This window comes from Neodiprion lecontei, chromosome 1 (genome assembly GCF_021901455.1).
Source record: "Neodiprion lecontei isolate iyNeoLeco1 chromosome 1, iyNeoLeco1.1, whole genome shotgun sequence".
NCBI classification, from domain to species: domain Eukaryota; kingdom Metazoa; phylum Arthropoda; class Insecta; order Hymenoptera; family Diprionidae; genus Neodiprion; species Neodiprion lecontei.
Genome location: NC_060260.1, coordinates 6,341,323 through 6,367,961, shown reverse-complemented (window position 1 = coordinate 6,367,961; position 26,639 = coordinate 6,341,323). Strand labels below are relative to the sequence as shown.

The 26,639-nt window shown below is 37.9% G+C and overlaps 2 protein-coding genes across 3 annotated transcripts in view; one reads left to right on the top strand and one right to left on the bottom strand.

Moving 5' to 3' along the window:
• The first annotated feature begins 4,958 nt into the window (after positions 1-4,958).
• LOC107218542 (RING finger protein 17) overlaps positions 4,959-26,639 on the top strand; it is a 101,060-nt gene continuing 79,379 nt past the window's right edge. Inside the window, exons 1-5 of one of the 2 annotated variants that reach the window (XR_006904139.1) lie at positions 4,959-5,364; positions 6,132-6,407; positions 6,897-6,979; positions 7,132-7,335; positions 7,674-7,754. Coding sequence is in view for 1 of the 2 variants with exons in the window: in XM_046738797.1 (XP_046594753.1) it covers positions 5,256-5,364; positions 6,132-6,407; positions 6,897-6,979; positions 7,132-7,335; positions 7,674-7,754 (753 nt within the window). In the remaining variant the exon portion in view is untranslated. The remainder of the gene's footprint in view (positions 5,365-6,131; positions 6,408-6,896; positions 6,980-7,131; positions 7,336-7,673; positions 7,755-26,639) is intronic. The other variant, XM_046738797.1, reaches the window with a different exon arrangement.
• LOC107218547 overlaps positions 7,930-26,639 on the bottom strand; it is a 30,873-nt gene continuing 12,163 nt past the window's right edge. Inside the window, exons 2-3 of the mRNA XM_015656455.2 lie at positions 9,137-10,758; positions 7,930-9,043 (exon numbers count right to left, since the gene is read on the bottom strand). Coding sequence (XP_015511941.2) covers positions 8,705-9,043; positions 9,137-10,758 — 1,961 coding nt within the window. The 3' untranslated portion in view covers positions 7,930-8,704. The remainder of the gene's footprint in view (positions 9,044-9,136; positions 10,759-26,639) is intronic.

The window sequence follows — 26,639 nt, the reverse complement described above, 5'->3', positions numbered from 1 at the left end:
GAGCGACAGGTAGCTCACGGGAGCTATTAGCAACATGTAGTTCCTTGTATCCGTGTACTCGTGGGTGGTCGGCGGAGGTGGCCGACAGGTTCCGATAGGTGCCAAGCTTCTCCCTCTTTCCTCATTCTCTCTCTCTCTCGGTGTTCCTCACGCTTAGAGGGCGGATCGTCTTCCCATTTTCCCATTTTCCTCTTCTTTCCACCGTTCCCAGAATCACCAGGATCAAATGCCGCGGGTAGGGAAGTAATTGACCACTTGGTTCGAGGCACGTGTACAAGGACGAAGATTTTCAGGACCTACACCCAGCGCGTAATGAATTCAACGCGTGGGTTCTTACTCTTACGAGCAAATGTTTCCCTTGCTTGAATGCTCGTCAAGGACCTAATCATAGTCATGTAAATTTTGTACGTTCTGTATCGTACCGGAAGACCTTTCCGGGATTTTGTATGTACATAGAGATTGTTTGCTTGGAAAGATGAACACTCCTGAAATTTGGTATGGAAATTTCAGGAGTCTCTCTTCGAACCTTACAGAAAGGTAAAATGCATTACGCATCTCTGATTTTATCACCTTAAGAATTAATGGGCTACAGAACGGGAAAAATTCTAATCTTTTTTCCAAAATTCATTCCAAAATATTGTTCGAAATGGCAAATAAAATATGCTGTGCAAGTTTCATCTCTCAATATTAATATTTAGAGGCAGCTCATCGCGATTTTATATTTTCCATTTAAATAACACGAGAAATTTTTATTTCGATCTTTAGTGTTTTATAACTCGTTAACGCGTGAGTGTACTGATAAGACTGGAATGTATTCTTGTAGGGAATTGAACGATGTATAAATAAGGTCCCTTATTATTTTATGATCAATGTATTCTTTGAAAAGTTATTCAAGGTGAACAGGTATTTAAGGACCTTGAATATTTTTTGAAAGAGTAGATTCATCATAAACTTGTAAGGAACCTTTATTGTAGAGCGGTCGATTCGCTATAAAAATACGTTCTGGTATTATCAGTACACTAATGCGTTGACGAGTCATAAGATTGGAAAGTGTGAAAAAAAAAACTTTCCCATATCATTTAAATGGGAAATAGAAAATCTCAACAATGCACTTCTGAATATTAATCGCCGAAACTTGGGCAGCATATTTATTTCGTCATTTGGAGCAATATTTTGGACTTGAATACTGAAAAAAAATAGTCGATTTTTATCATACAGTCTCGGCTAGAAAAAAGACCACAGCTAATTCACATATTTTTACTGCAGATGTCGTAGTTCGTTTTAGTTTCTGGATCCACGGGGTGTGCAGTGAGTTTATTTGAACTTCGCAAAATCCCGGTCTCGGGTAGACACGTCCACGTAAATACATCCACGACAGTCCATATATATGGATAGGTGGGTATGTAAACAAGCATGTATGTACCCACTGTTACAGATCGCACACGTTTTCCTTCATTCCATTTCTTCTCCAGTGAACCGCTCTCCTCCTACCTCGCGTCCTACATTTGCCACTCTACATCTACATTCAGCAGCGTGCAATTTCAGACCCTCTTACGTCACGGCGCATTGTTCGTTGGGCTGCGAAGGTACGCTCACAGCACGTTGTTCCTACGGGTACATTACGTATTATACCTGTGCAGAGGAAAAATGTGTTTTATACCTAAACGTTGTCGCGTCGGGTCGGGTCAAACCCGCGACACGAGTTGCAGGGATGGACGAATCAAGAAAATATGTCGATAAATATATCGTATCGATATTGATCGACTAAAAAACAATAATAACAATAATAATAAATACAGATAAACATCGATATTTTCACCCCAAAATCAGTAATTACCTAAAAGTATTCTCAAAGCGTGTTGAAATATTTGAGTAAAATTTGAAAAATTAAATACACATGTAGAAGTTATAGAAAGTTTTATTAATTTGTTTATTTTTACGATCAATCGAACCAGTGTTCGTCTGATATAGATATCGGAAGAATACTCTGTTTTATATGTTACATCCAATGTAAGTGCGTAAGGCATGAAGTTGGATACTGAGATTAGAAATATGGATCATTTTATGAAGAAATGTCGAAATTTTGATATATCGACATATTTTGCCCATCCCCAACGCACTTTTTCAAACAGCGCAACGCGTTCTTCTCTTTAGTCAATCTGCTTCCTGTCGAGTATCGTTCGTAAAGTACATGAGTACCTGCAAGAAACTCACAGGTATACGTCCATACCCGTTTCATTATTATCATTTGCGCCGTTTCTATCTGGATCGATAGAAAAAATAACTGATGGGGGAAAAAAAACCGTTCATTCCATCCGAGAGTTCAATTCGCGATAAACCTTCGCCGCAGTCTTTGCGGAATGAAAAATTGATGAGGTTTATTTTTAAAGTCAAACCACAACACCCGCGGCTCCCAGCGTCGCCGTATTTCCTCAAATCACATAAGCGAGCCCTTCTTTATACATTCGCCCGATGCCGAATTCATCGATAAATATTAAGCTTGAATCCTTGTTGTCCTCCCTCCGGGGGGCGATCGTACGATTTCTTGTAGAAATTTGTCTCTCTTTTAACAAAACTGCAGCAAATTAGATAATATCGCGCGGTATTTATTGCCACTGATTATACGTTATACATAATTATTATATATATACGAAAAAGGGTGGAAATAGCGTGCTACCAGTTATCAACCATTATAATCTGCATGCAGTCGCAGGTATAGGAAATAGGTGATTGTCGAGTAGGTTCAGTTGCATCGACGTAAAGAGCTTCGAGGAGGGCGGGAGTCGGAGTGATAGGGAAATAATAGATTGAAGCGCACGGTATTTTTATGGATAAATCGATGCTGCGGAGTGCACTGTGTGCAGAGCGAAATGTAAGGGCCGATAGTCAAGCCGTGCATGGATGACGGTTGGGAGGGAGGACGGAGGGACGCGCGGATCCGGGCTTTGCGCTCAGCATACGACCTTGAACGGCGAAAACAAGTGTGCAGGACACACACGGACGTCGTCCCGCGTCCAGGAGCGCGATTTCGACGTGTGTTCGCGAACGAACACCCTTACAACCATTACGTCGTGCACACGCACGCGTACAGGATGCGGAAATAAAATGCATCCACGATGTGCATGCATGTCCTATAGATCCTACTTGTATAATCTATATACGTATGGACGTGTGGCCTGAACGTAGTTATACATCGGCGCGCATGTAACGATGGCAACCTAGACCTTGTGCCGCAATTGCAATAAGCGATTGTGGCATATCTTACGGAAATTTAACAATTTTTTAAATCGTGTAATGTTGTGACCGAAATCAACGTGATTCGAGATCAACGCGTTTTTCATGATTTTTCATACAGGTATATTTTTCTCGAATTTAGAAGATAAATCTTGTAATAAATTGCAGGTTGATTTCGGTACATAATATCGTACGATTTAAGACACGCGGGTTATTTTCAGTAGGATAAAGACCTGGTGGAGTGGAATTATGACATTAATAACGGCTCTTGCCTGCCGCCACGCTTATTGTTAGACCTGCAGGGTAGCGTCGCTGAGGATCGCTGAGGATCGCTGAAAGCTCGATTTGCGCAGCTCCAAGTGCTAATGCAATGGTTCCCGGGAAATAGTTGTTCCAGCTAAAGCTGAAGCTGAAGCCGCGCGAGTCTTATCGTCGAGGCGATCGAGCACACCGGATTTTACCGTGTGTAGATGGCGCGATACCGTACAACACCTTTTTCAGGCTCCGGTATTTATAGGATATTTATATTATTTAGGCGGATGGATACGTGGATGGCTCCGTTGGCCGGGAGCAACGCGTCAACTTTTAACGAGCCTTGCATACAAAGCTCTCGTTCCTTACTTCGGAGTACATACTTTAGACTCATCACGTGCCGGTCTGTCGCAGGCTGATAGTGAGCGTATAACAGTATTTAAATATGTGTACCTATACGTACACGTATAAATTCGTGTATACGCGAAAGGCGACGTAAGCGTTCTGGGGACGACCAGTTTTGATCCCGCGAACAAAAATAGAAACAAGAACAAAAACAAAAATTTTATCGTCTGGTTCTCGGAGTAGTGAATGTAAAGGTCCTTGTAATATTACGGGCTAATACACATCAGATTCTTGTCTTAATTGATTTTTTTCTAACGTTTATACCGTGATTGCGGTTGTACAAGACCCTCGACATTCGGATCGACGCTTGTGGTTCTAATTTCGTAATGATTACTTATACACGACGCTGGGTGCGGGCAGTGGAACGAATAAGTACCAGCAATGTAATACTAAAGAAAAAAATGGCAAGAACGGCTGTCCCGTTAGATCTACCGTTTGTCCCTACCTATATACTATACGCGTAAACTCTTATTTTCCAAACGAATCAATTGTCAGCACATATTATGGGTGGTTTTTACTTGAAAGCCATATATCAACCCTTCTGACTGTTTATATCCGTGTGTTTTACTCCTTTGCAGGCTTTTACCCGTCATGAATTAAGTTCATCGAGTTATTAAAGATTCAGCCTCTCAGCAAGAAAAATTAATGAGTCAGTAGCCTTAGGTAAAAGTAATATTTTTGTACATGCGGCGTGTGGCAAGTCTTTCACTTGTTTTCATAACAAGTTCTAGCACACTGTCGCCTTGAAAATACGATTTAAATTCTTGATACGCGAGATTCTCATGACAGAAGAATCTGCCTTACCGACACTTGCGATGTCAAGTCATGCTTGAGCGAAACACCGCGCTTGGTAAATACCACTACTGTAAAATATGTACTTTCGATTCTGACTGTCCAAGCAACGTGTTTAGAAACCGAGAAAAGAATACATGGTTCAGAAATACCGTTGATATTCTCTCACCATCAGATAATTGATTTTATTTGCGGTCGGCACGGTCGGTAATGGAGATCAGACTTACAATTTATCGATTTTATTTCAGCCATATTTGTCCAGTCTGTTTAGAATTCGAACATCAGCGAATGCCTTCCGTGAAATCAGCTGTAAGCAGCGTGAAGTGTGCGCTTTAAGACGATAACTACCGCGTACCCGTACAGTTACGAACATTTCCGATCGTGTGAACAGTGTTGAATGAACTGGACAAATATTTGAAAAATTTAAGTTCGGGATTCAGATGGCAGTGGCTTAACATGTACGTCCGTAAGCCTACCGTTGAGTGTGGTAACCCCCAACACTACGCATTGCGCGAGACGATGTAGGACCACGAGTGCAAAAGTGTTTGAAAGAGTAATTGTACATCGTGTAAATGCAGTACAATCAAAGTGTTAATTTGCGAATAAAAATGCATTCGATTCTTCAGACAAAACTGAAATACTCAACATGTGCCAACTGCAAACACACCTTCTCGTTTCGAGGTAAGTTAATTATACGTACACTTTTCATTTTATTGTTTTCGTTTCGAGGATGGATCCTGCATGCGTGCCGGCTTCATTTCGATACTTAACGCAAGAGGATTTCCTGGCATAGATTTTCGCATACAGAGAAAGAAGAATAATTAAGTTACAGAAAACTGGAGAGCAGGACCTGATAACGGCCGATTATCTTTATGCATCGCGTTAATCTGACGTGCAGTTTTTGACGTACCTCGTACATGGAGCACGTGTTGACACATTGTCGTCCACGCTTGTTGCATCTCGATGCAAATTTCGCTATTATGGGTTTCTTTCTTTCACAGGCTGTAAGACGATTTATCCTACACAATTCTCACCAACCAATCTTTCGAGATCACCTAGTCTGTATGATATTAGACCATTTCTGTTCGCTTTATATCAACCTTTCGTTGTAGTTGTACGATTCATTCCCTCTGAAGTAAATCTACAGTCGCCAACAATCATGTTACATGTCATTGGCGTTCAGTTCTTTACGACACTTTTTAAGGTAATACTTCGAGTCTAAACTCTACGAACAGACCAAAAGCTAACACCGAGATGGCAAAGCCGAAGAAAGCACAATTTTTTACTTTAAGTCTAGTGCTTCCCGAGGCATGGGTCATGCAGATTGATTTCTTAAATATACCTGATTTGCTCTTGTGTGAAAGTACAGACTGCATTGATTGCCTGATTTTTGCCTTTTTTAATTTATCTTGTATCAATTTTTTTATTATTTAATTTTTTTATTACAGGAACACATCAGTTTCGCGGAAAGACTCCGCTACTACTACAATGTGGACACGCGATATGCGAGATATGTGTCAAGACTTGTACGACAAAGATGTGTGGAATTTGTGGCACAATTTTTCAACCAAATACCAACGAGCAAGCCAATTTTTCACCTAACTTATATACCTTGGGGTTAATTACTGCAAGTCAATCCGCAGGATTGAATTGCGTTGAGCCAAATATTACTTTTCAGCAATCGGCGGCGGCTCGACACAAAAAATCTTTGAGTGAAAATATAGGTGCGTGGCTGCCTATGGAAACAATGAATTATAAGAATATACAATTTTATTGCGAAGACAGTCTGACTTTCGGCTTATCTATGCTTTGAGTTGATTGTAAAAACGAGAAATATTGAAGAAAATTCAGAAAAATTTTAAATTCAGTATGTCATGTATTAAAACGATAATCCATTCTGGTTGTGCTATAGTTTTGTTTGACGTTGGTTAATTCTGATATGAAAAGTTGTTCTTGTGAAACTTTGTCGAGGATGTAGAGTAGATATTTTTGCATTAGCATATGTACACACATTTTTTACTTTGATTTTTATTTGAGAGAAACTTGATTAAGTTCGAGGAGTAATTTCTCAGAGTCTAGTTAATTTTCTTTTTACCTTCCATGTAGAGAAGTACAGTAACATTTACATTGAAGATTAAAAAAAAAACATTCTTGCATTTCATTGACTAGCTTTTTACGCGTATGCTTGATGTAACTTATTTTTGTGTTTAAAGAGCATTGTTCAGAATGCGGACTCAAGGCAGATTTTCGATGTCGGCAGTGCAACGTTTTTTTCTGCAACTTGTGTTACACAAAGGTTTGTGTTAAATATTTCATGGAATAATTTTTGTGTTTTTTCTTTTAATCGCTTTCCGTATGCAGAATTCATTCGACTATTTATTATGCGACTTCGCTTAAGATGGTTGGCATTACGTTTTGAAATCGGATATGCTTCTTTAACTGAAACAGATTCATGGAAGAGCTCTGCAGAGTCATCAGAAAGTGTCTTTGATAGAAGATAGTCACGACTTCTGGAAATTATTATCAAATGAGTGTCACGTCCATCCCAAAGAAAGCGTCCAATTTCATTGTCAAAAATGTAACGTATCAGCCTGCACACACTGCCTGCTTCTCTCTCATCGAGATCACAGTATAGTCACTCAGTCGGAGAAGGTTTGTTATTTTTTTATTTATAGGTTATCTCCAATTTGACTGTATTTAGTTTTACATTACCTGTTGTAAGTTCGAGCGTATCGAATTGTAAATAACAAAGAAAAGACATCTTTCTAAATTTGTAAAAAATATTTACATATTATATTTCGTATTTTATTATAAAAATATATTCTACACTTGAAAAGGTATATTTTTAGAAAAGTAACGCCGAATGATTTAATTCGTTCATTAGTTTCAACCAAATTAGATAGTCTTCACAAAACTGCTTGGGTAAACTTTTTGGAAAAACCCTCAATGCTTCTAAATTTAATTTTATAAAATATGTTTTTATTTTATAGAATCAGGAGTTGAAACCGCAGCTTCAGGATGTAATCGAGAAATTAACTGAGATGTTGCTGCGGGTGAAACAGACTGAAAAGGTAAGAAAAATTAATCATATTGTTAACACGTACCTGTTCTTTTCTGTATTTGCAACTGATGACCAAACAACACACGAGGGATAAGTGTGTGCAAATAATCAGTGCGTGAAGTATAGAAAAATGAATAAATATTTTTATTCAATAATTTTAATATAACAAAACTAAAAAAAAAAAAAAAAGATTTAGGTACTCTTGTAGAATCAATTTAATGCTATAATCTCATTTTACTTCGTATCTTCGATTGACTGTAAAACTTGACGATAGTTTCTTTCGTCGTTAATAAGAACAAAATATGTTCAGCGTATTTGTGCGTTTACTACAAGTGAACGTTTTTTCATGAGTCGAACACAATCTAAAGTGAACATAGTTCCGAGCGTTAAATTTGATTAGTATATATATATATATATAATATTTATGTAACCTTCACCATAAATACCGTATCTGAGGAAAAAATGACAGCGAGGAAAAAAGAAAAATCTTTTTTCCTGCGTACCCATCGCTGGTAAAAATCGATCTATAGTCTTGAAAATTCTTTTCTACACAATATGCATAGCACCGAATATACATAATAATGGGTTTGTCACAGTCTCGCATAAATATTTATTACACATACTTATAAAAGTTATTATGACTAGAGGAATCGAAGAAAACTCTTACAAAACACCGTAAATCATCTCCGTACAATGAAGCGACGAAAATATTTCACTGAAATCCATTAATTGCATCTATAGATTTAAGATTTAAGTCCGTCAAGCAATTATCATTTGCACGCGACTGTTGAGATTTCATATTAGGCAATTGTAAAATTTGAAATGCAGGAAAAGAATCATTTCCCAGTACAAATAAAAATATATTAATGGACTGCCGTAACGTTTCGTTGCAGTGTCAATTTTTACCGGTTATTAGCAGAGGAAAATAAATATTGAAGAAGGGAATATCGAATCGTCAATCTATTGCGTAATATTGTCTTCAATCTGCGTGCTGTTCTTTGTCTTATTTTTGTCCATCTGTTGTTTTCTAAGCTTCTTCTCCTTCATTTTTGCCTCTATTTCTTTAAATTTCAATTCCAAGTATCGATCCACTTCCGGCCCACTAAAATCTTCTGGAAACTTGGGCATCACTGGAAGTATGTACTTGTACAATCGTTCGTTGAGCACGTAAAGCTGTGCCGTTGATTCACATTTGACGTTGAACCACCAGTCGCAAGTCAGAGCTACCTGACTAAAGATCGTACCGTTTGGACACAAGAAAGAGGACATTCCACCGTTCAAGTCGCAGTAATGCCAGACCTAACAAACAAAAAATGGTCGTTGGTGAATCCACGATTCCTGTACAATCAATCTGATAACGATAAAAATGAATCGAATAAAAGATCAACTTACTTGACACCCCGTGTCGGGGTCTCCGAAGAAGCCTTTATACCGTTGGGTCGAGCAGCTGAATCCTGTTTTTGGTATCGTAGCGTATGCAGGGTAATCGACATTAGGTTTACCTCTGGTTGCTCCGTATTTTAGTGGCGTCGGTGGAAAATTTTGAACATGAGACGAGGCTCCGTCAGGTGGTGGATAATTTTGTGCCGCAGGTTCTTCGGTTGTCAGAGGAAAGATCGTCACTGCGACATTATCGTCCACCGGAGGATCTCCAGGAGTTTCTTCATTTATTTTATACCCTTGCGACGTTGTGGTTTGAACGATTCGCGGTGGCTCCGAGAGCCCGGTAGCCTCTATCTGATTCTCCGGCAAAATTGTCGGTAAGTATTTTCTCCCTATAATGTCGATCACATTGACGTGATAGGGTCCGTTAGATGGCCTCGTGTTATCTTGAACTACGATTGGTCTGATTCGAGTCGGTTTGAACGGCCTCTTCGTAGAGGGCTTGGGCCTGGCCTGAACAACTTCGTAAGCGTCTTGATACTCCTGAACGTACTTCGGAGAGGAGTCGACAACCGGCAAAACAGACCCTGAATTTTGCTGAGAGTGCGGCAGCTCGTACTTCCTTCCATTGTTCAACAGACTAAGTATTTCCACAAGGGTTTTAATACTCTCGTCAATATTATCCGCGTTCAACATCTCTGGGAGCTGATTAGTTAGTTGAAGACTTTTTACTATGTGGTTCAGGGTCGCCTGTGTCGACGGATTTCGCTGTCTCTGGTCAAGCTGATGAGCAGAAGAAGTAAAGTGAGAAGACTGCAAAGATGCCGAACCCTGTTCCGGGAGTCTGAAGGGCTGCGGTCTGACGTATCGCTGAGGTTCGAATTCAGCCCCAGGATAATTTATCGTTTCTCCTTGGTCATACTTGACGTAAGGCGGTCTCTGAGTGGGTCGTTTAGGCAGCGATTCCTTCCTGACCAAGATTTCGGCGTACGATCCAGCAGGTGTGAATTTCATCGTGGTTGGTCTGTGCGTTGTGAAGTACAACTGAAGCGGTCGCTGTTGGTGCTGATGTTCGTTGATGCGTAGAGTCGACGAGGATGTCGTCGGCCTCGGTGTCAGGTAACTGGGCCTCTGATAGTGGGACGATTGGTAGTCTTCAATATTGGGACTCTGGGTGTATCGCACAGGCGTAAAGTACTCCTCGTTATCGGTGTCTTTCGGGTCATATTGGACAGACGGTATGAATTTTTCATGAGGAACTGTCGGCGGACTCACGTAGTACTGTTGGGTCTGTTTTACGCCGTTTCCAACCCCCTTTGGGTGGTTGTTTCTTGTTCCATAATTGTTGTATCGCAGGTGAGAAGCTGGAGGTACCGGTCTTCTTTGCACATTTGGTGAAATTCTCATCATTCCCTTGTAGGGAGTCGACGACTGCGATTGCGATTGCTGGTTCACGTTGTTGTTCGAGACGTAAAATGTCATGTACGGTATCAGTCTTCGGTACCGATCTTTGAATTCTGCATCCTCATCTACCGGCGACGATTCACCTTCATCGCCAACCGAAAACATTGTTTCCGATAGGTTCAACCCCGTTGTGGAGTTAGCCGTCACATTCTTGATCGGCAACGCCACTGTGGAATAAAAAACAGAGAATATAAAAATTAGTACTATTGTTTGTTTCATCTCTAAATTTAAGTACGATACATAGTTCTTGAGATGACGAATAATATTTTGGCAAACTTTTTTTTATCTCAAGTATACTTTAACTTCGTACATTTCTTTCAAGTTTAACATGTCTCTTGATTCGCTCTGAATCTCATACACCAACCGCGTTCTAGAAAAAGTTTTTTCTAATCAAAATTCGTAAAATTTGTCGTACCTTCTTTCAACCGTTTAAATATTCGAGATTTTAGGATAGTTTTTTGTCTCAGTTTTTTTATATCTTATTTTATAATATTTATTGTGCAGAATCTATGAAAGAAAAAATATTATTAATAAATATAAGGTAAGAAAAATTGGTAGAAAATTTTCCGATAGCTCGAATTGTGCTGAACCGCTAAAATGTTTGAGTATAAAATTAGAATAACTAGAAAACTGTGTAACTGGCTGTGCCTCAGTTTTTGCGAATTTTCATAAACAGATGACGCGATGGGGTCAATCTGTAAAAAAGAGTGCGTAACAAATTGTCCGATACTCTTTCTGCGGTTACATGTTAAAAAGAATTCCAATGTATGCATATTGCATACCGATATACAACCGTGATTCCGCAGATTACTGTGGAGGATCGAAACACGTGCGTACACCGAGAAAAGAGTTTATTTATCGTTAATAAACGTATACTTGGATATGGCGAACTAAATGTTTCGTTATTATTGTCAAATTTTAGTCGACAAAAATTTGTTAATTGTTGACAAATCATATTTGACTCAACCAAAATTTGATGCTAATAACGAAACCTTTGTTTTGTCGTATGAAAATATACGTTTGTTAAGAGTAAATAAACTTTTTTTTCACTTTATAATACCATCAATATTGTAAGAAACCGCGGGTGCAAAAATTTGGTAATTTTCCATTATTGAATGCATTTTTGCTAGGAGTTTAAAGCGCGGAAGGGGAAAAAATGAAAAAACCATTGCTTGTACCTCAATTTTAACGAAATTCTCGCTGCATCGCATTGGTGAAAATTTCCGCCACCTGTACACACGTTATAGACCTCTAGGTACATTAGGCACGTATGTATAGGTCGCTGTACCAGCTGATTAAATTGCCCCGACCCGTCTGCGGGACTAAATTACTACGTTTTACTCCGCAGGGAACAATTCGCGAAGATTCAGTTCGCGCTTCGGTCTTTACCTGTCGGATCAAATTACTTCGATGCATTTAATGTTCCTGCATGTTCGCAATCGCGAAACGAGCGATTGATGAAACTCATTTTTTCACAAAAATTCTTTTTCGGTCACGCGTGTATCGTCATTGTTTTCTTTTTTATTTTTCATTGCGTTTTTTTTTTTTTCATTTCTTATCTTTATCGAACTTTCCCGCACCACCAGTTCTAGCGATGGCCACTAAGCTAAAAGTAATCGATGCGTCGATTAATCGAGTTAAAAAAAATAATCGATCACGACTCGATTGAATCGGCAAAAATTAATTGATTAATCGATTATATCGCTTTTTTTAAACTTTGCACGTGAATCCAAAGTTTTATAAATTTCAATACGTAGTTTTAATAGCAGAAAAGTTCGTTGATAATTTACAGTTTTATTCAAAATATTTTTTAATTTCAGGTGAAAATATTCATCTATCTTTCACTTGTTATATCAAACGGGTACTTAGTAAGCAAGACAATTATAATAATCGATATTTTAATCACACGAATTGAAATTGTATAGCGTCGTGCGTGAGAGTAAAAAGCAAAAATCTATCATGCGGGAAAATTATCGAGTCCGTCGATTAATCGAGTTTGAAAAATGATTGATTATTTTTGGTCATTCTTTGCCAGTTCGATCACCTTCTTAATCTTCTTCCTCCTCTTCGATCCTTGAATCGCAGACACGGTCTCGTAATTGAAACAATATATGGACTCGGTGAACAGCCAAACTAGGCTATTGTTAATTTATAAGCACGTTATGTTGTTATCGACAATTCACTTCGTGCGATGCCTGAGTATCCGCACTCATTTGTGTTATACATATATGTATACACACGACATATCGAAAGAGAAATGAGACACAGATTCGAGATTGTGGATTAATTTCACTTCCCTGGCTCTCGTGAAAGGAAATTAATCGTTTTTTTCTTTGTCGACGTATGTAAAAAAAGAATTGAACAACCCCCGAACTCCGACAAGTATCTCTCATTCCAATTAGCTGATAAATTTATACCTGTCTAGTTTGAGAGGAGAAATTCTTGTCACTTTTCGCCTTCGTTCAATTTCTGTAAACTCAGGAACGTTTTGTATTGGTGATTCGACGAGCTGACGGATAAAAACTTTAAAATCGGTCCTGTACCAGGTTTCATTTGATTTTCTATGTTGTAATTGTTCATAGAAATTAACGTAGAAACTCTCTTGCTATCTCTCTCTCTCTCCCACTCTCTGCCGTGAATTTAGGCCGGGTCGACTTTTTCACATATACATATCTTTTAAACAAAGAAAAGACCAATTCTATTTTCCGTGAAAAAATTCTGCATAATTTTTTATTTATTTTTTTCCTCTACGCATATTTGAATTATGTAAGAAATTACGCTGAACCCCGCTTTCTCTGAAACAAATTCAGCGACTAATAGAGCTTGACAAAATGAATATAACGGAGAGTTAGATATAAATTATAGACTCAGTTGAGGCCATGCAGTTTTTGAGATAACGTATATTATTACAGTATTCGCAAATTGTTTCGTAATATTTGAATGGAAATAATAATAATAATTCGTATCGCCTTAGCAGTGAAGAGGAGAAAAACGCGCGATCATAGTTTCCGGTTACGACCTTTCTTACAATAAGTCCGCTTTCACGCAAACGCGTGCAGCAAGTAATATAATGATATCCCTGATCGAGATAAAGCGAGAGGCCCAGTTTCCGAGTTGACGTATACAAAGAGGTAGAAAATCGTACTCGGAGAAAACCAGTTTCACGTTTCTGTCGAAAAACCAGAAATCAAGTCGCAGTAATTCGATTATATATTTATAATATATTGAATCAACATTCGGGGAAAAGGTTTCCCTTCGAATTTCCTTTATACATTCCTCTATTTTCATGCTGAAATTCACGATTCGAGGATGCAGAAGCAGCAGGAGCGGCAGCGGCAACGGCATGAATTATTCAGGTTGTTATTTTCACATTGGAAAGCTCTCTCGTTCAAGGTATATTACCACGGTCCAATTTTGCGAAACTGAAAATTTCCCCGTTCCTGCAGCAGACCGAGTTCTTGTTTCCGGTTCTTGCGACGGATTTGTTTCCTCCCCCTTTTCCTCGCCTCGACGAATTTAATCAATTTCGTATGTCCAGTTCGTCGGAACGTGTTTTTATAATTTCCCCATTCAGCGTGACTGGCAATTCTTTGTACAACAAGTTTATAATGCGGGAAAACAGGTCTTGCATTTGTTTTTTATACACGTTATACCGTACTTTCAAAGCTGTTTTCTAACGTTCATTAAGCCTCGACTTGACCTTAACCGAGAATACAGTCGATCCTTAAAGTGTTACAACCAACATGTTTTCGTCACGTTTTTAACAGTCGCGTGGTTTATTTTATATTTTTTTTTTTTTTTTTTTGGTTTTTTTTTTTTTTGTTTTTTTTTCCTCCGTTGATGTATATAAATATAAATTCAAGATCGAATTCAATAGCTTCGATTTAATCGATGTTTTAATCAGAATTTCATATTTTCACGTACTTTTTACCGACGTATTTAGGCAAATTTACGATGGATAATTACGACGGTCATTATGTACGTACCACGGACATTTGTATATATGAGTACGTGCATACATTTGAGTGAAATTAAACCCGTATTGGGTTAGTTGGTTACTCGGACTTTCTATTCTCTCGCTGTATACCGTTAATCCACCTTGTTCAAATATTCGAAGATTCAATTTCTTCTATTTCTTCCATATACGGTAAAAATTACGTTATCATCGTCGCGATGAGTTCATTCTGAATTTGCATTACCTATATCTGTTAAGTACACTCGCGGCTCGACGAGATTTTTTTACAATACTATGTGTAAACATTTGATCCCCCTCCGAAATTTGCACAATAATTCAAGACCCGAACGTGCTAAAAACATGAGCCGAATTTTTCCTCACGATTTCAACCTTAAAAAGTTTTTACATATATCGGGACCCGAGAGTTAATCCTTATTGCGTGTTGAAAGAAAGATTTATAATACATTTAATAATCGCATAGTTTATGCTCTACCTGTTTCTTTGGGGGGAAAAAAAAAAAAAAGAATTGTTAACAAAGTTTTCTTTTCATTTCAACGCCGTAAGAATAAAAAATCTACAATCGATAAAAAAAGAAAAGGTCGTAAAGATTAATAATCATTCATTGATTATCGTGTCATATTTGCAGGGTTAATAATACGAACGAAATTAGGGTATAAATAAATAAAAATCGAAAGTACCGAATATGCCCGTATGGTTGTAAAAGTTATTACAGAATCGCCAGATCAGTATAATTCGAATATCGGCAATGATCCAGAAAGTAGGATAAAATAAGAGATGAACGATATCCAAGTAAAATAGGTGTTCGAAATTTTTAGCATCAGTTTATAATTCGCTCTTTAATTTTCGCACGCAAGGCAAAACGTGTTTTCTGTTAATACCGAGCAAGGAAGCAGGCAAGCAGCGGTTGGACTCGATTAATTTGCCGGACTTGCACGAATTAAAAATTGGTGTTAACGTGCATTCGAACTTGCCTCATATATATATATACACACACAAACACATATGCACGTCACGCAACGCGTGCCGTGGTTGTTGTCATATAATCGCAACAGTTGCAAACTCCTGAGGCAAAGTCTGATTGCAATTCTCACAGTTGCTGGTGCAACGTTTCGTCGTCCTTTTTTATCGCCTTGTGCGTGACGCTGTATTCCATGCACATTGCATACACGTAGACACATCGTCGGTTACATGTGCATGTGCATTGCGCAGAAATTACACGTGACGTATATTTAGTCGAAAGCGGGAAACTTCCATTCTACGTTACACTAATTGCACCGAACACTTTATTCTCTCTCTCTCTCTTTCTCTCTCTCTTTGTTTTAACTTCGCCGTGTATAAAATCGACGGCGATGGAAAAAAGAAAAGATGAAAAAAATATAGAAAGAAGGAGGAAACAGGAGAAGAGAAAGAAATGTAGTCACGTTCGGTTACGTTTCGTCGCTGTACCTACGCTCTGATTACTTTTAGTTTTGTTTATTTATTTTTTTTTTCTAATCTCCTTTTTCACGTCGCGGCAGCAATATTTTTGAACGAGTAACAAAATCTAGCCGCGCATTCCCGTTTTCCTATCGTTATTTTACGAGCATTGGTCACAGTTTACGATGTAGATTGTACAGGGTACGGTTTTTGCATCCGCTTTCTGTACCATCCGGTTGTAAAAAAATTCAATCAATCCAACACGCGGTAATTCTTTCGTTCTTTCGTAAGGTAGATTTAGAGGGTGGACACACATCTGAAAAACTTTTCAATATCAGGGTATTTAAAAAAGGCCATGGAAAACCTGGAATTGTTGGAGGATTTTTAATTGTCTCGTGGAAAAAATGAAAATATCAGTTTACTGTCGTTGGAATTGGGAACGATTTTGTAGGGTAAATGATTTACTTTAGTAGAGGATTTTTTTTTTTTTTTTTAACGAAATCACAAATGTTGAGAGTCGGACGTTGGTCGGGTTCGCATGGAATTCCCCTTACATCATATCCTTTTTTTTTTTTTTTTTTTTGTTTCAACAAATTTTCACGACCGACGTGTATCGCGCAGATGGACGTGGTTTTTAAAATTCGACGGCACGAGGGAGAAGAATAAGGCGGAACGGTAATTTGAAACGAGTAATTCGATCATTCCGATGCAGTTTGCTCTGATATGCGGGAAACTCGACACACATACATACATAGGAAGGAACAAACCATGGGACCCGGGGTGATGTGGGATTTCAAACTGCACGGCGCGAGGAGAGAGAGAGAGAGAGTGAGAGGGCGAGGGTGGGGGAGGAGGGGATAGATACTAGAAATTGAGATATACCTGCGGTAAGGAGTTCCAGGAGTACACAGAGACAGACAGGCGGAGAAATTCAGTTTGACACAGTGGGTTCGGGTTCGGGGTTTGTACATCCATGTACGTACATGCAGGCATGCGTGCATCGAGTGCATTCGAAATTAGTGGCTGGATTCTGTACTTTGCATACAGTTGCGAAAATGGCGAAACATCAAGTACGTGTGTGTAGGGTAGATCAGGGAGGCGAGCGATGCGCTTGCTTGTTTCCTTCCCTTGCAGGAGTTCGAATCGTACAATATTGGCAAGGGCTTCGGTTCTTGCACAGTTAGCCCCGCCGCCGTCGCACAAACTTGTTATCTTCTACAGTCTATTGTAAATTGTTGCTACAGAGTTTCGCCACCCCTTCGCGACCACCACCCCTATTGGGAATAACTCGCCGCAGCTTACTTATTGTACTGCTACAATTCCGCAACGCAGATCTACTTTGCCAATTATTATACAAATGTGCACCCGGTGAACAATCTTATTTGTTGTATATATGGGTATATTTTTAAAAAAAATTTATACGTATATCTACAGCTAATACTTTGTTAACGAGCGATTTCTTAACATACTTCTTTGCATTTTTTTTTATTTTTTGCCGTTTCTGATAATATACGAATAGGTTTTTTCAATACTCGAGAATAATTATTGCGATATAATGTAAATTATTGATGTTAGAAAGAAATTTATTGACAAAAACCGTGAAAATTTGAGGAATAATTCATTTTCGAGAATGTTACCCCCTTACACCCTATATATAATACATGGTCGCTGATTACCAATCTAAAAACGGATTTAAAAAATCCAATATGGTCGACGGAAATTTCAAATTTGATCTAATCCAGAGAGAAAACACTATCCAGGGGTTTTCCGGGTCGCCGATTACGAATCTGAAATCAGATTTTGGAAATTCAGTACGGCGAATTCAATCGGCGAGCCCGAAAACATGAGAAGAGTTAAAGACGAGACAAACTAATCCGGTAAAAGATTGATTGATTGATTGCATATTTTTTTTCTTTATTCTCAGTTTCAAACACCCTAATTTGTGAAACTGAAAAGTATTGTATAACGTATCGCGTCCTTTTTACTACGACGTAATATAACAAGGTTCGTACAGCTGGTATATGCATTTCCAGGCATTATTATATCCTGAACCCCCCGTACGCGTAGCTTGCTATAATCTAAACTCGATATGACAATTCAGTCGCGGAGATCCCATATCTAATTAGCAATGCCGACAGGTAGTTTGCGGTTAGTTCTATTTGTGCTTAGCGGCGTTATATTCCACGGTATGTATAATAATATGAAGCACACACATGTGCATATGTTATCTATGTATGAATATAGCGATGTATAAGGTGTGTTATTATTGTGGAGGAATAATTAACCTCATTCGGTCTTTTTTTATTTTTTATTTTTTTTTATTGGGTAAACGACAAGTCAGATTAAATCATTCAACTTTTGAATTCCGTCCGTATCTGGTTTCTTGAAGTTTCTCTCAAAATTTGGTCATCGCGTTGTGATTTGTTTTCTTCTCTTATTATAAAAAAATGTTTTCCCTTTCTCCTTTCGACGAACAAACCGTTCGAAAATACGGTTAAACGTATAGAAAACAACGAGACTGAATTCCTGTTTTTCAGGAGTAAAAAGTTTTTCAAAATCCGTTGAAAGTCTACACTCTCTTTACCTTCGTAAAGTCCCAATTGAACAATTATTATTACAAATAGAGAAAGGCAACGAAAAAAAAATAAATAAATAAATAAATATCAAAAACCGCTAACACAGATGCGGAAAAAAAAATGTTTCAGAACGCGATAGCAAGCTCGAAAAGACAAGCGTGACGCGAATTGCCGGGCGAGAGATTGCTTCGTATACCATATATATGTCTGTATATATATATGTATATTATATGCATGCGGGGGGTATACGGCAGTAGATCCAATTAGTGGACGTAGTGCAAACATTCAGAATAATATGATGCAGATCCGTGCTTTGGGTCAGGCTGGGTTTACTCGACTCTACCTACTAATTTAGACTAGGTGCGAGAACTCGGCAGGAGTCACGCAGCGTTAGGTAAATAATGCCCCGACTTGCAAGTATGAAACGTAGGTGCATCACGCGGAATCAGAGGTGCGGAATTCTCGCGGTAGGTTTACAACGTCTCTTCGATTTATAGAGACTAACGATAAGTTAGTCGATGCGATCGGTAGCGAAAGTTGCAATAAATATATATATATATTTATAATTAAACGATGAAGCGAATGCAGCGTTTTGTGGAAATTCACTGTAAAACTGCAAAGGATAAATTATCCGGAGCTGCTGCTGCTGCTGCTTTCTTGGACTTCTTAAACTTCTTGAAGAAAGTATAACGCGAAGGTTTTCATTAAAAGTTGCTGCGAGGGTTAAAAAATAACATAGAGGGTGTTTGACGAACCGATCCGTTATATCACGGCGTATCAAACAACAATTGCAGCTGTTCGCACCTGCTGCGTTATTGCAGGCAGACTAGATTATGCCAAACGCATAAGTTTCTTGGATCAGCTTGCAGACTCTGTTTGCCATCCTTTTATAAAACGGCGACTACCCCGCTACACTTGAACGATTTCTAAACACGGTAAAATGCTTTCTTTCTCTCTCTCTCTCTCTCTCTCTCTCTCTCTCTTTGTAAATGGTGCGTCAAATTTACATGATTTATTGGTAAATTACACGAAGAACGAAGTCAAGAAAAATAATTTGCGATTTTCCACCATGGCATCTCCTAAAAAATTTGTTTGGGTTAAAAGAAAGGTTCTGGAAAAAGATGAGCGTTTTACGTTATGTGGAAGATAGCGATCATTTGATTTTTCATATTTGTACATTTTTTTTTTTTTTTTTTAATTTACGAAGAATTGTGAATAAATTTTTATTTTATCGCTTACATCATTCGTAATATCAATTTACGTCACTGAGAAGATCCAGACTTGTAATATCAAGTCTCCAGTTGATATTTGAGAAGTGGATCCGACGACTTTTTCATTATTAATCGATCTCATAAAATAGTTATAATTTAATATAAAATTTTAATTCAGAAACTGTGAAAAAAAAGTGAAATATCGAGTGAGCGCAATTTTTTCACAGAATCTTTCTTTCGATCTAAACAAACTTTTTAAAGGGCGCCACATTGGAAGATCGCAAATTATTCTCTTCTGAAACACCCTAAGGTACACGTATAATATTCTTATCATCATTCTAGCTTTTAATTGAAGAAATTCTGTTCAGTGAGTCGTACAAAATTATATATGCACATATGTATATATATATATATCATCCCCTTGTACGCAACGTGGACGATTATAAAGTTAATCCGCGGAAAAACATCGAGTGTGAAAATCCACCGTCTAAAGTAAACTTTCCGTATTTCTCCTTCGGAGATGCTCGGATGGAACGGATGGATGGATGGATTGGGATGGTCATAGTTAGTCGCAGTAGCTGGAACTGAAAGGACGTTGAACGTAGCCGAGTGTAAGATGATGTCTCTTCTGCCATGCCTTTGGCCTCCTCCTCCTTCTCCTCCTCTCGTCGTCTTTTCGCGCTCGCTGTATAGTAAAAGTTAAGTTCTTCTCTACTGGAAAATTTTAATTATTCCTATCGCAAGTCTTCTTCATCATCATCTTCTTCTTCTTCTTCTTCTTCTTCTTCTTCTTCTTCTTCTTCTTCTTTTTTATTTCTTCCTCGAGTCAGCTTCTTTATTCACTTCGTCGTCCGTGCCATGCAGTTTCACCTCGCAGGCTACATTTTATCCGAATATACCTTCACGTATATCATGGTAATTACCGTAGGTACAATTCTTAACTATTTTCGTTTTCTATCGGTAACCGAATAAAATTGTTACAAGTACCTACTTCTGGTCAGTAGAGCGGAATGGAAATTATGGTTTTCTTAACTGTAATCAAAAAATCTAACGCTTGTTGCCATTATGTTTTTTCTTTTTTGTTATATCATCGTTACTCGTACTACAATTAACAATAATATAATATATTCGAGGAATGAATTAAGTCGAGCGTATTTGTATTGTTATTGTTGTTGTTGTTAATATTATTATTATTATTATTCCCCTTCTTTCATTCTTATATTTTCATCATTTCGACAGAGACGGGATGCCGCTGCGGCAAGTTTATTGCGGTGACAGCGTCTCCGCGGATATGTGTGATACATGTGACGTTACCCGGCACGATATGCATACACGTGGTTATACGACACAGCTGCACATGTGACCGTAATAACGCGTCAAGTGTAGTTGGAAAAATAATTTTGCACGATGGTGAAAACGTTGAGCGCAATTAACATAACGACCCCGTGTCAAAGTCGGTTAGTTTTTCCTACCCTCGAGTTTGAGGAAAAAAAGTAAAGGAAAAGAAAAATCGTCCACCTTTATTTTTATTTCTTTTTCTTCTCTCCTACTACCGTGACTTGGATACGCACACGCGATGTGAAAACGATGAAAACCGGCGCATAATCCGCTCGCAAACATCTCAAGTTATATCTGCGAACGCCGGCGACTTTAATTTCTTTAATTATGTACGTATAACATGCCTGTATATGTATATATATATGTATATATACGCGTGTGTGCGTACACGCTATTTTATACAGTCTCAGACTTCGTTTATACATTTGTTTATATGCGTAAACTCTTGCGTATGATGCGCACGTATTTATTACACATTACTGTAGCCGAGGTTGAGAAACAAGTACACACGTATTCATGTATGCACGTACCTATGTATTATATATGTATTACGTGTGTGTATACATATGTATGATCGGAAACGCAACAGGTTAAGAAGCGTGTAAGTCGTATCTTAACCTGCGGAATTGACGCCGCGTCCCTGCTACCGCACAACGTGATTAATTTTTCAACAAGCTGTGCACCTGCCGCAGGCTTATTGTTAGTTTAATTTTATATCAGATACTGGAAAATGAAACACCAAACACGGGATTGATACGACTATAAATGCTGCAGCAGTCTGGAGGTGCATTTCTTCATTATAAAATCGTAAATCTGATCCTGGATATACTCAATAGAGGCGTTCTAATTCACATCTACAACGTAACGCGTATAATATATGTGTGCGTGTGTGTGCGTGTAGGTACACATAGAGTTGTAGGTGCGCTCGTCTCTCTTCTTAGCAGAGAGTTTACGGCGATACTTAATTGTCAAAAGACATCCTGAGTCCGCCGTAAAAGTTAACTGCTCTCCGTTTTACTTCCTTCGCTTTCGTTCGTCTTCTTCTTCGTCTTCTTCTTCTTCTTCGTATTCTTCTTCTTCTTCTTTTTCTTGTTCTTCTTCTTCATCTTCTTCCTCCTCCGAAATCCCGCATGCACCTTGGCAGTATCTCTTTTACTCTTGATTTGCCCCTTCGCCATGCCTTCCCGCTATGCTTGATGGGTATAAAAGGTGCCGGAGGGATGGGAATCGCATGCTGCACAGTCTTCGAACCGTGTCTTAACGATCCAATCTTGGCTGCTGCCTTGGCATGCACGTCTTCCGACTCCGCAAATCGCAAAATGCAATTAGGGTGAAATGATGCAATGTCGTAGAGTGAAATTCGTGACGCGATACCAAAAGCGTATCGATCCAAAGAAAATTGGTTAATCGCCGCACTTTTTATTTATCTATTTATTTTTTTTTTTTAAACTTCCTTTCATCATTCTCGTATTATTATTACAGACCCAGGGTGTCTGGCAATTGGAAAAACTTAGAAAACCGAGAATTGTCAGGAGATCCGGTCATGGGTCCTGAAATTTTTCTATTCTTTTCCTCTATGATGTACGATTCTTAAAAACGTAGGAAATTACTCACAGTGAGACGTTTGAAGTGGAGGAATTTTGAAAATTGCTAAATCGATGTTGAGCACCGTATAAAATTTATGAATAACATGAACAAGAACCAGAAACAGTCAATACTTTCAGATCGATGCTTCTATCATTCATATTTCGAAAGAATGGCTAATCCTAAACCTCCGTTAGTTTCTTAAAATTGGAGTGTTTATTCACATATTTGGTAATTAAGTTTAAACAAAATTAAACCGAAAGAGAAATTGGACTATTTTAACTTACGACGGAGACATCTGATGATTAATTTTTAACTAGTTGTGATGAAATATTAAAGTGAGTTTTTTTTTTCACTAACGTTGGGTTAAAAAGAATTCTGGAGAATGTTTATTTTCGTTTGGAAAACTGAGAAATGACAGGGAGTTTGATTTGTCATTGACGCTGGATACCCTGAGTCGGTTTTTTTTTTGTAAAAAAAAAAAAAAAAAATGGAGAGAGAGAAACGTATTTTTCACCGAAACAAAGCTCGGAGTATGGGAGTGTCCGAGGCTGCAGCACCGCAGTCGCAACTTTGAGAATTCGAATTACAGGATTGAAAGGGCACCGGGGGTTTTGTGTTAATTGAGGCTGGTAATGGAGTTGGCAGTTATTTTGGATTTGCTTTCGCTAAGTAAAGCAAGGGACAATTGGATCGTCCTGCAACAGACGGTGCAGCTGCCTAGCTCTACACCCTGAACAGAGTTTCCAATCCGTTCCCGATTTCTCACCCTCTCCAATTCAACCCGCCTACGCTGCACCAACGTCTATACAAATATACATGATACACGTACAAATAGTCGTACAAATAGAACGTCGTCGACAATTTACAATACGTTAGCTGCTGTAAACTTTGGTACCGAATCTCATTTGTTCAGAGTAACAAATTTTTAAAATCAAAGAAAGTAATTAATTTAACGGTAGAGTTCTGCAAATGTCGTTTGAAATTTTATTATTTGCACGACTAGTGTCGAAGTGGTTGCAATTTTTTTTTTCTCTCTTCTACCGTAAGATCCGAAATTCACGATGGCAAATTTTTACACAAAATTGACGTCAGGATTTTTTAACGAGGTTGGTTGGCCAAAAATCTATAATATCTATTCATTTTATTACGAGATTGTCGTGCGTATTGAATAGTTGTGAAATGTGGATCGATTCTGGTCTTATCGGTACACTAATTCGTCGACGGGTTATTGAGACGTTTCAAAGTATGAAAAAAAAATGTTCCATGTTATTCAAATGGGAAATAGAAAATCGCTACGAGACATCTCTAAATGTTAATACTAATCGCTGAAATTTGGACAGCATAATTTTTTTCTCAATTCAAACAATATTTTCGACTCGAATTTTGAAAAAAAAAAACACAATTTATAAATAGTCGATGTTTTTTTACACAGTCTAAGGTATACCTGTACATATATATACACCATTCCACGCTGCAAAACTCACGATGTACTATAATTATGTATCTGTATTTTAGCGGCGAAACGCAGCCATCTGCGCAAGTACCTTATTACGTAACTATTAATATAACCTTATACATAATATACATGTAACGGAAAGGACGGTAAAAATTTCAATGCTCAAAAGTTTATGAAATTTCGTCCATCAAACGGAATATATTTACTCAAAGGTATACGTATAATACCGGTTATACGCAAATACGTTTTCCTGTATGTGAAGTTGGTAAATGTGCATTTTATACACATACAGATATATTTTACGACGGTATAATATCGCATTGCGAACGTGTATTTTTGTTTTATCCGTTTGCATCTACACGTTTCGTTTCCATTGCGGAATTCATATTGCTGCATCTATGCGAGTTATGCGGATAAACGTGTGTAAAATTTGTATCCGTTGCGGGACATTAATAATCGTTAAGAATGGTGCAGTTGTAAGAGTGTTTAAAATAAGCGCGAAAAATAGCAGCCAAGATGTGTAAAACGAGATATATATTTCGGGGGTTAGATATTACTGTGCGAACGGAAAAACGGATTCACGAAATGCGAAATATTTCGCGCTACTATTTGCGGGGCGATTTTCGACTTGTAGGTATTGCAATATTCCACTGATAATTTTGTCCGTTACTCTGTACCGGGAAAACGGAACAAAATGAAATAAAATTTATAAAAATCGCACGCTTGTTTTGCGGTTTAAGTAAAACCAAAGAATAAAAAAATAAATAATGTAGATAAAATACGCACGGAACGAATATGTTATTTCAACAAATCTATTATGGGGCTTCTGTTTGTATGTTCAGTTATTCGAGGTGTATAAAATACTATTATTGTTTTTTTATTTGTTACGTTCGGCGTACGGCCACTCGTCTATCGTTGTTCCTACTTGCTGACTCTCTCATCAATAGTATCTATCTTTTCCTATAAATCTTCATCCAGCTTCACGTTACTCGCTATCGCCCTTGCTCCGCTAATTTCATTTACAACGAGTTCTGGAATTTGGAGATGCATCGGAGTTAGTTTCTCGGAGAATTTGAAATAATCTGTAAACAACGAGGCTGAACTCAGTAACGTTAATCCGATCGTATAAATATCGTCACGTCAGGTAAAGATCTATGCGTGATTTTCCAAGAATTTGTTAATTATGTGTGATGAAAAAATGTCATTTAAATAGAAGCTCGATCCACCTGACGTAAAATTATATCCCGTATTATAAAACAAATATCATATGTTATAAAAATCGTAAATTATCCACATTTACTCCGCACCGGAATCTATTTTCTACTTTTATCATTTCTCTTCCTCGCTGCTTCATAATATCTCTAAAATAGCAAATATGAATAAATTGTTATTCAGTCGAAACCGCGACTGCAAAATATCCGTATATACTTTTGCAAAATTGATCTATACGATTGATATAATATACGTACAGCAGGTAACCCGCTTAACGACACAACCAAGTATCATAAACATTATATTTACACGTTGTTTAACGGTATTCAAAGCGAAAGAAAAACGACGGATGGCGTAGTATCCACGTATATCGTGCATGCGTATATATAATTATATATATATATATATATATATATATATATATATATATACATGTAAAGCCGCAAAAGCGCGGGGAGTACGTGCCACGTTCGCGAAACTCAAGCTTTCTACGCCAATCCTAGAACATAGAATAATGCTGCACGCGTTGCTCGCCTCCCTTGTTGTCCGGCTGCAGGATCCAGCGTTAATTTGCACCTCTTACCCGAAGGTATCGAGCACCTTACACTTGGAAATTATATATGCGTATAGTTGCAGGTATCGTTAACAAGCTGCTTTTCAAACTTGTCTGTTATATACCTGTAATTATAACTTGCGTTATACGTAACGCGGTGATTGCAGGAAGTGAGATTGCTTAGATAACGATTAGTCTTTTCAAAATGTTTGCAAATTACATGCGAGATACTTTGATACAAGTATTATATTATATCGTGCGGTTATTACAGTTGATATTACGATTTCTGGTAATTTTCATTCTTATCGAATCGGTTTGTCGAAAAACAAAATTCTTTCATTTCTTTTCCTCACGTCGCACACCGGAGTCAAAAATTTAGCGATAGACGCGGTGATAAAAATGACCGATGCATCGATTGAATTGGCAAAAATTAAGCGGTTATTTCGTTTTATTTTTCAACGGTATATTTGGAACCAAAATTTCGTAAATTTCAGTGCGCAGTCTTAATAGCGAAGAAGTTTTTTTTATGATTTATAGTTTCAGTAAAAATATTTTTTAACCGCAGGTGAAAATATTCATTCATCATTCGCTTGTTGTATCAAACAGGTACTTGGTAAGTACGACAATGATGATAATCGATATTCTGATCACATGAATCGATATTGCAATATTGCATATCGGGAGTAAAAAAACAAAAACCGACTGCGAGGAAAAACAATCGAT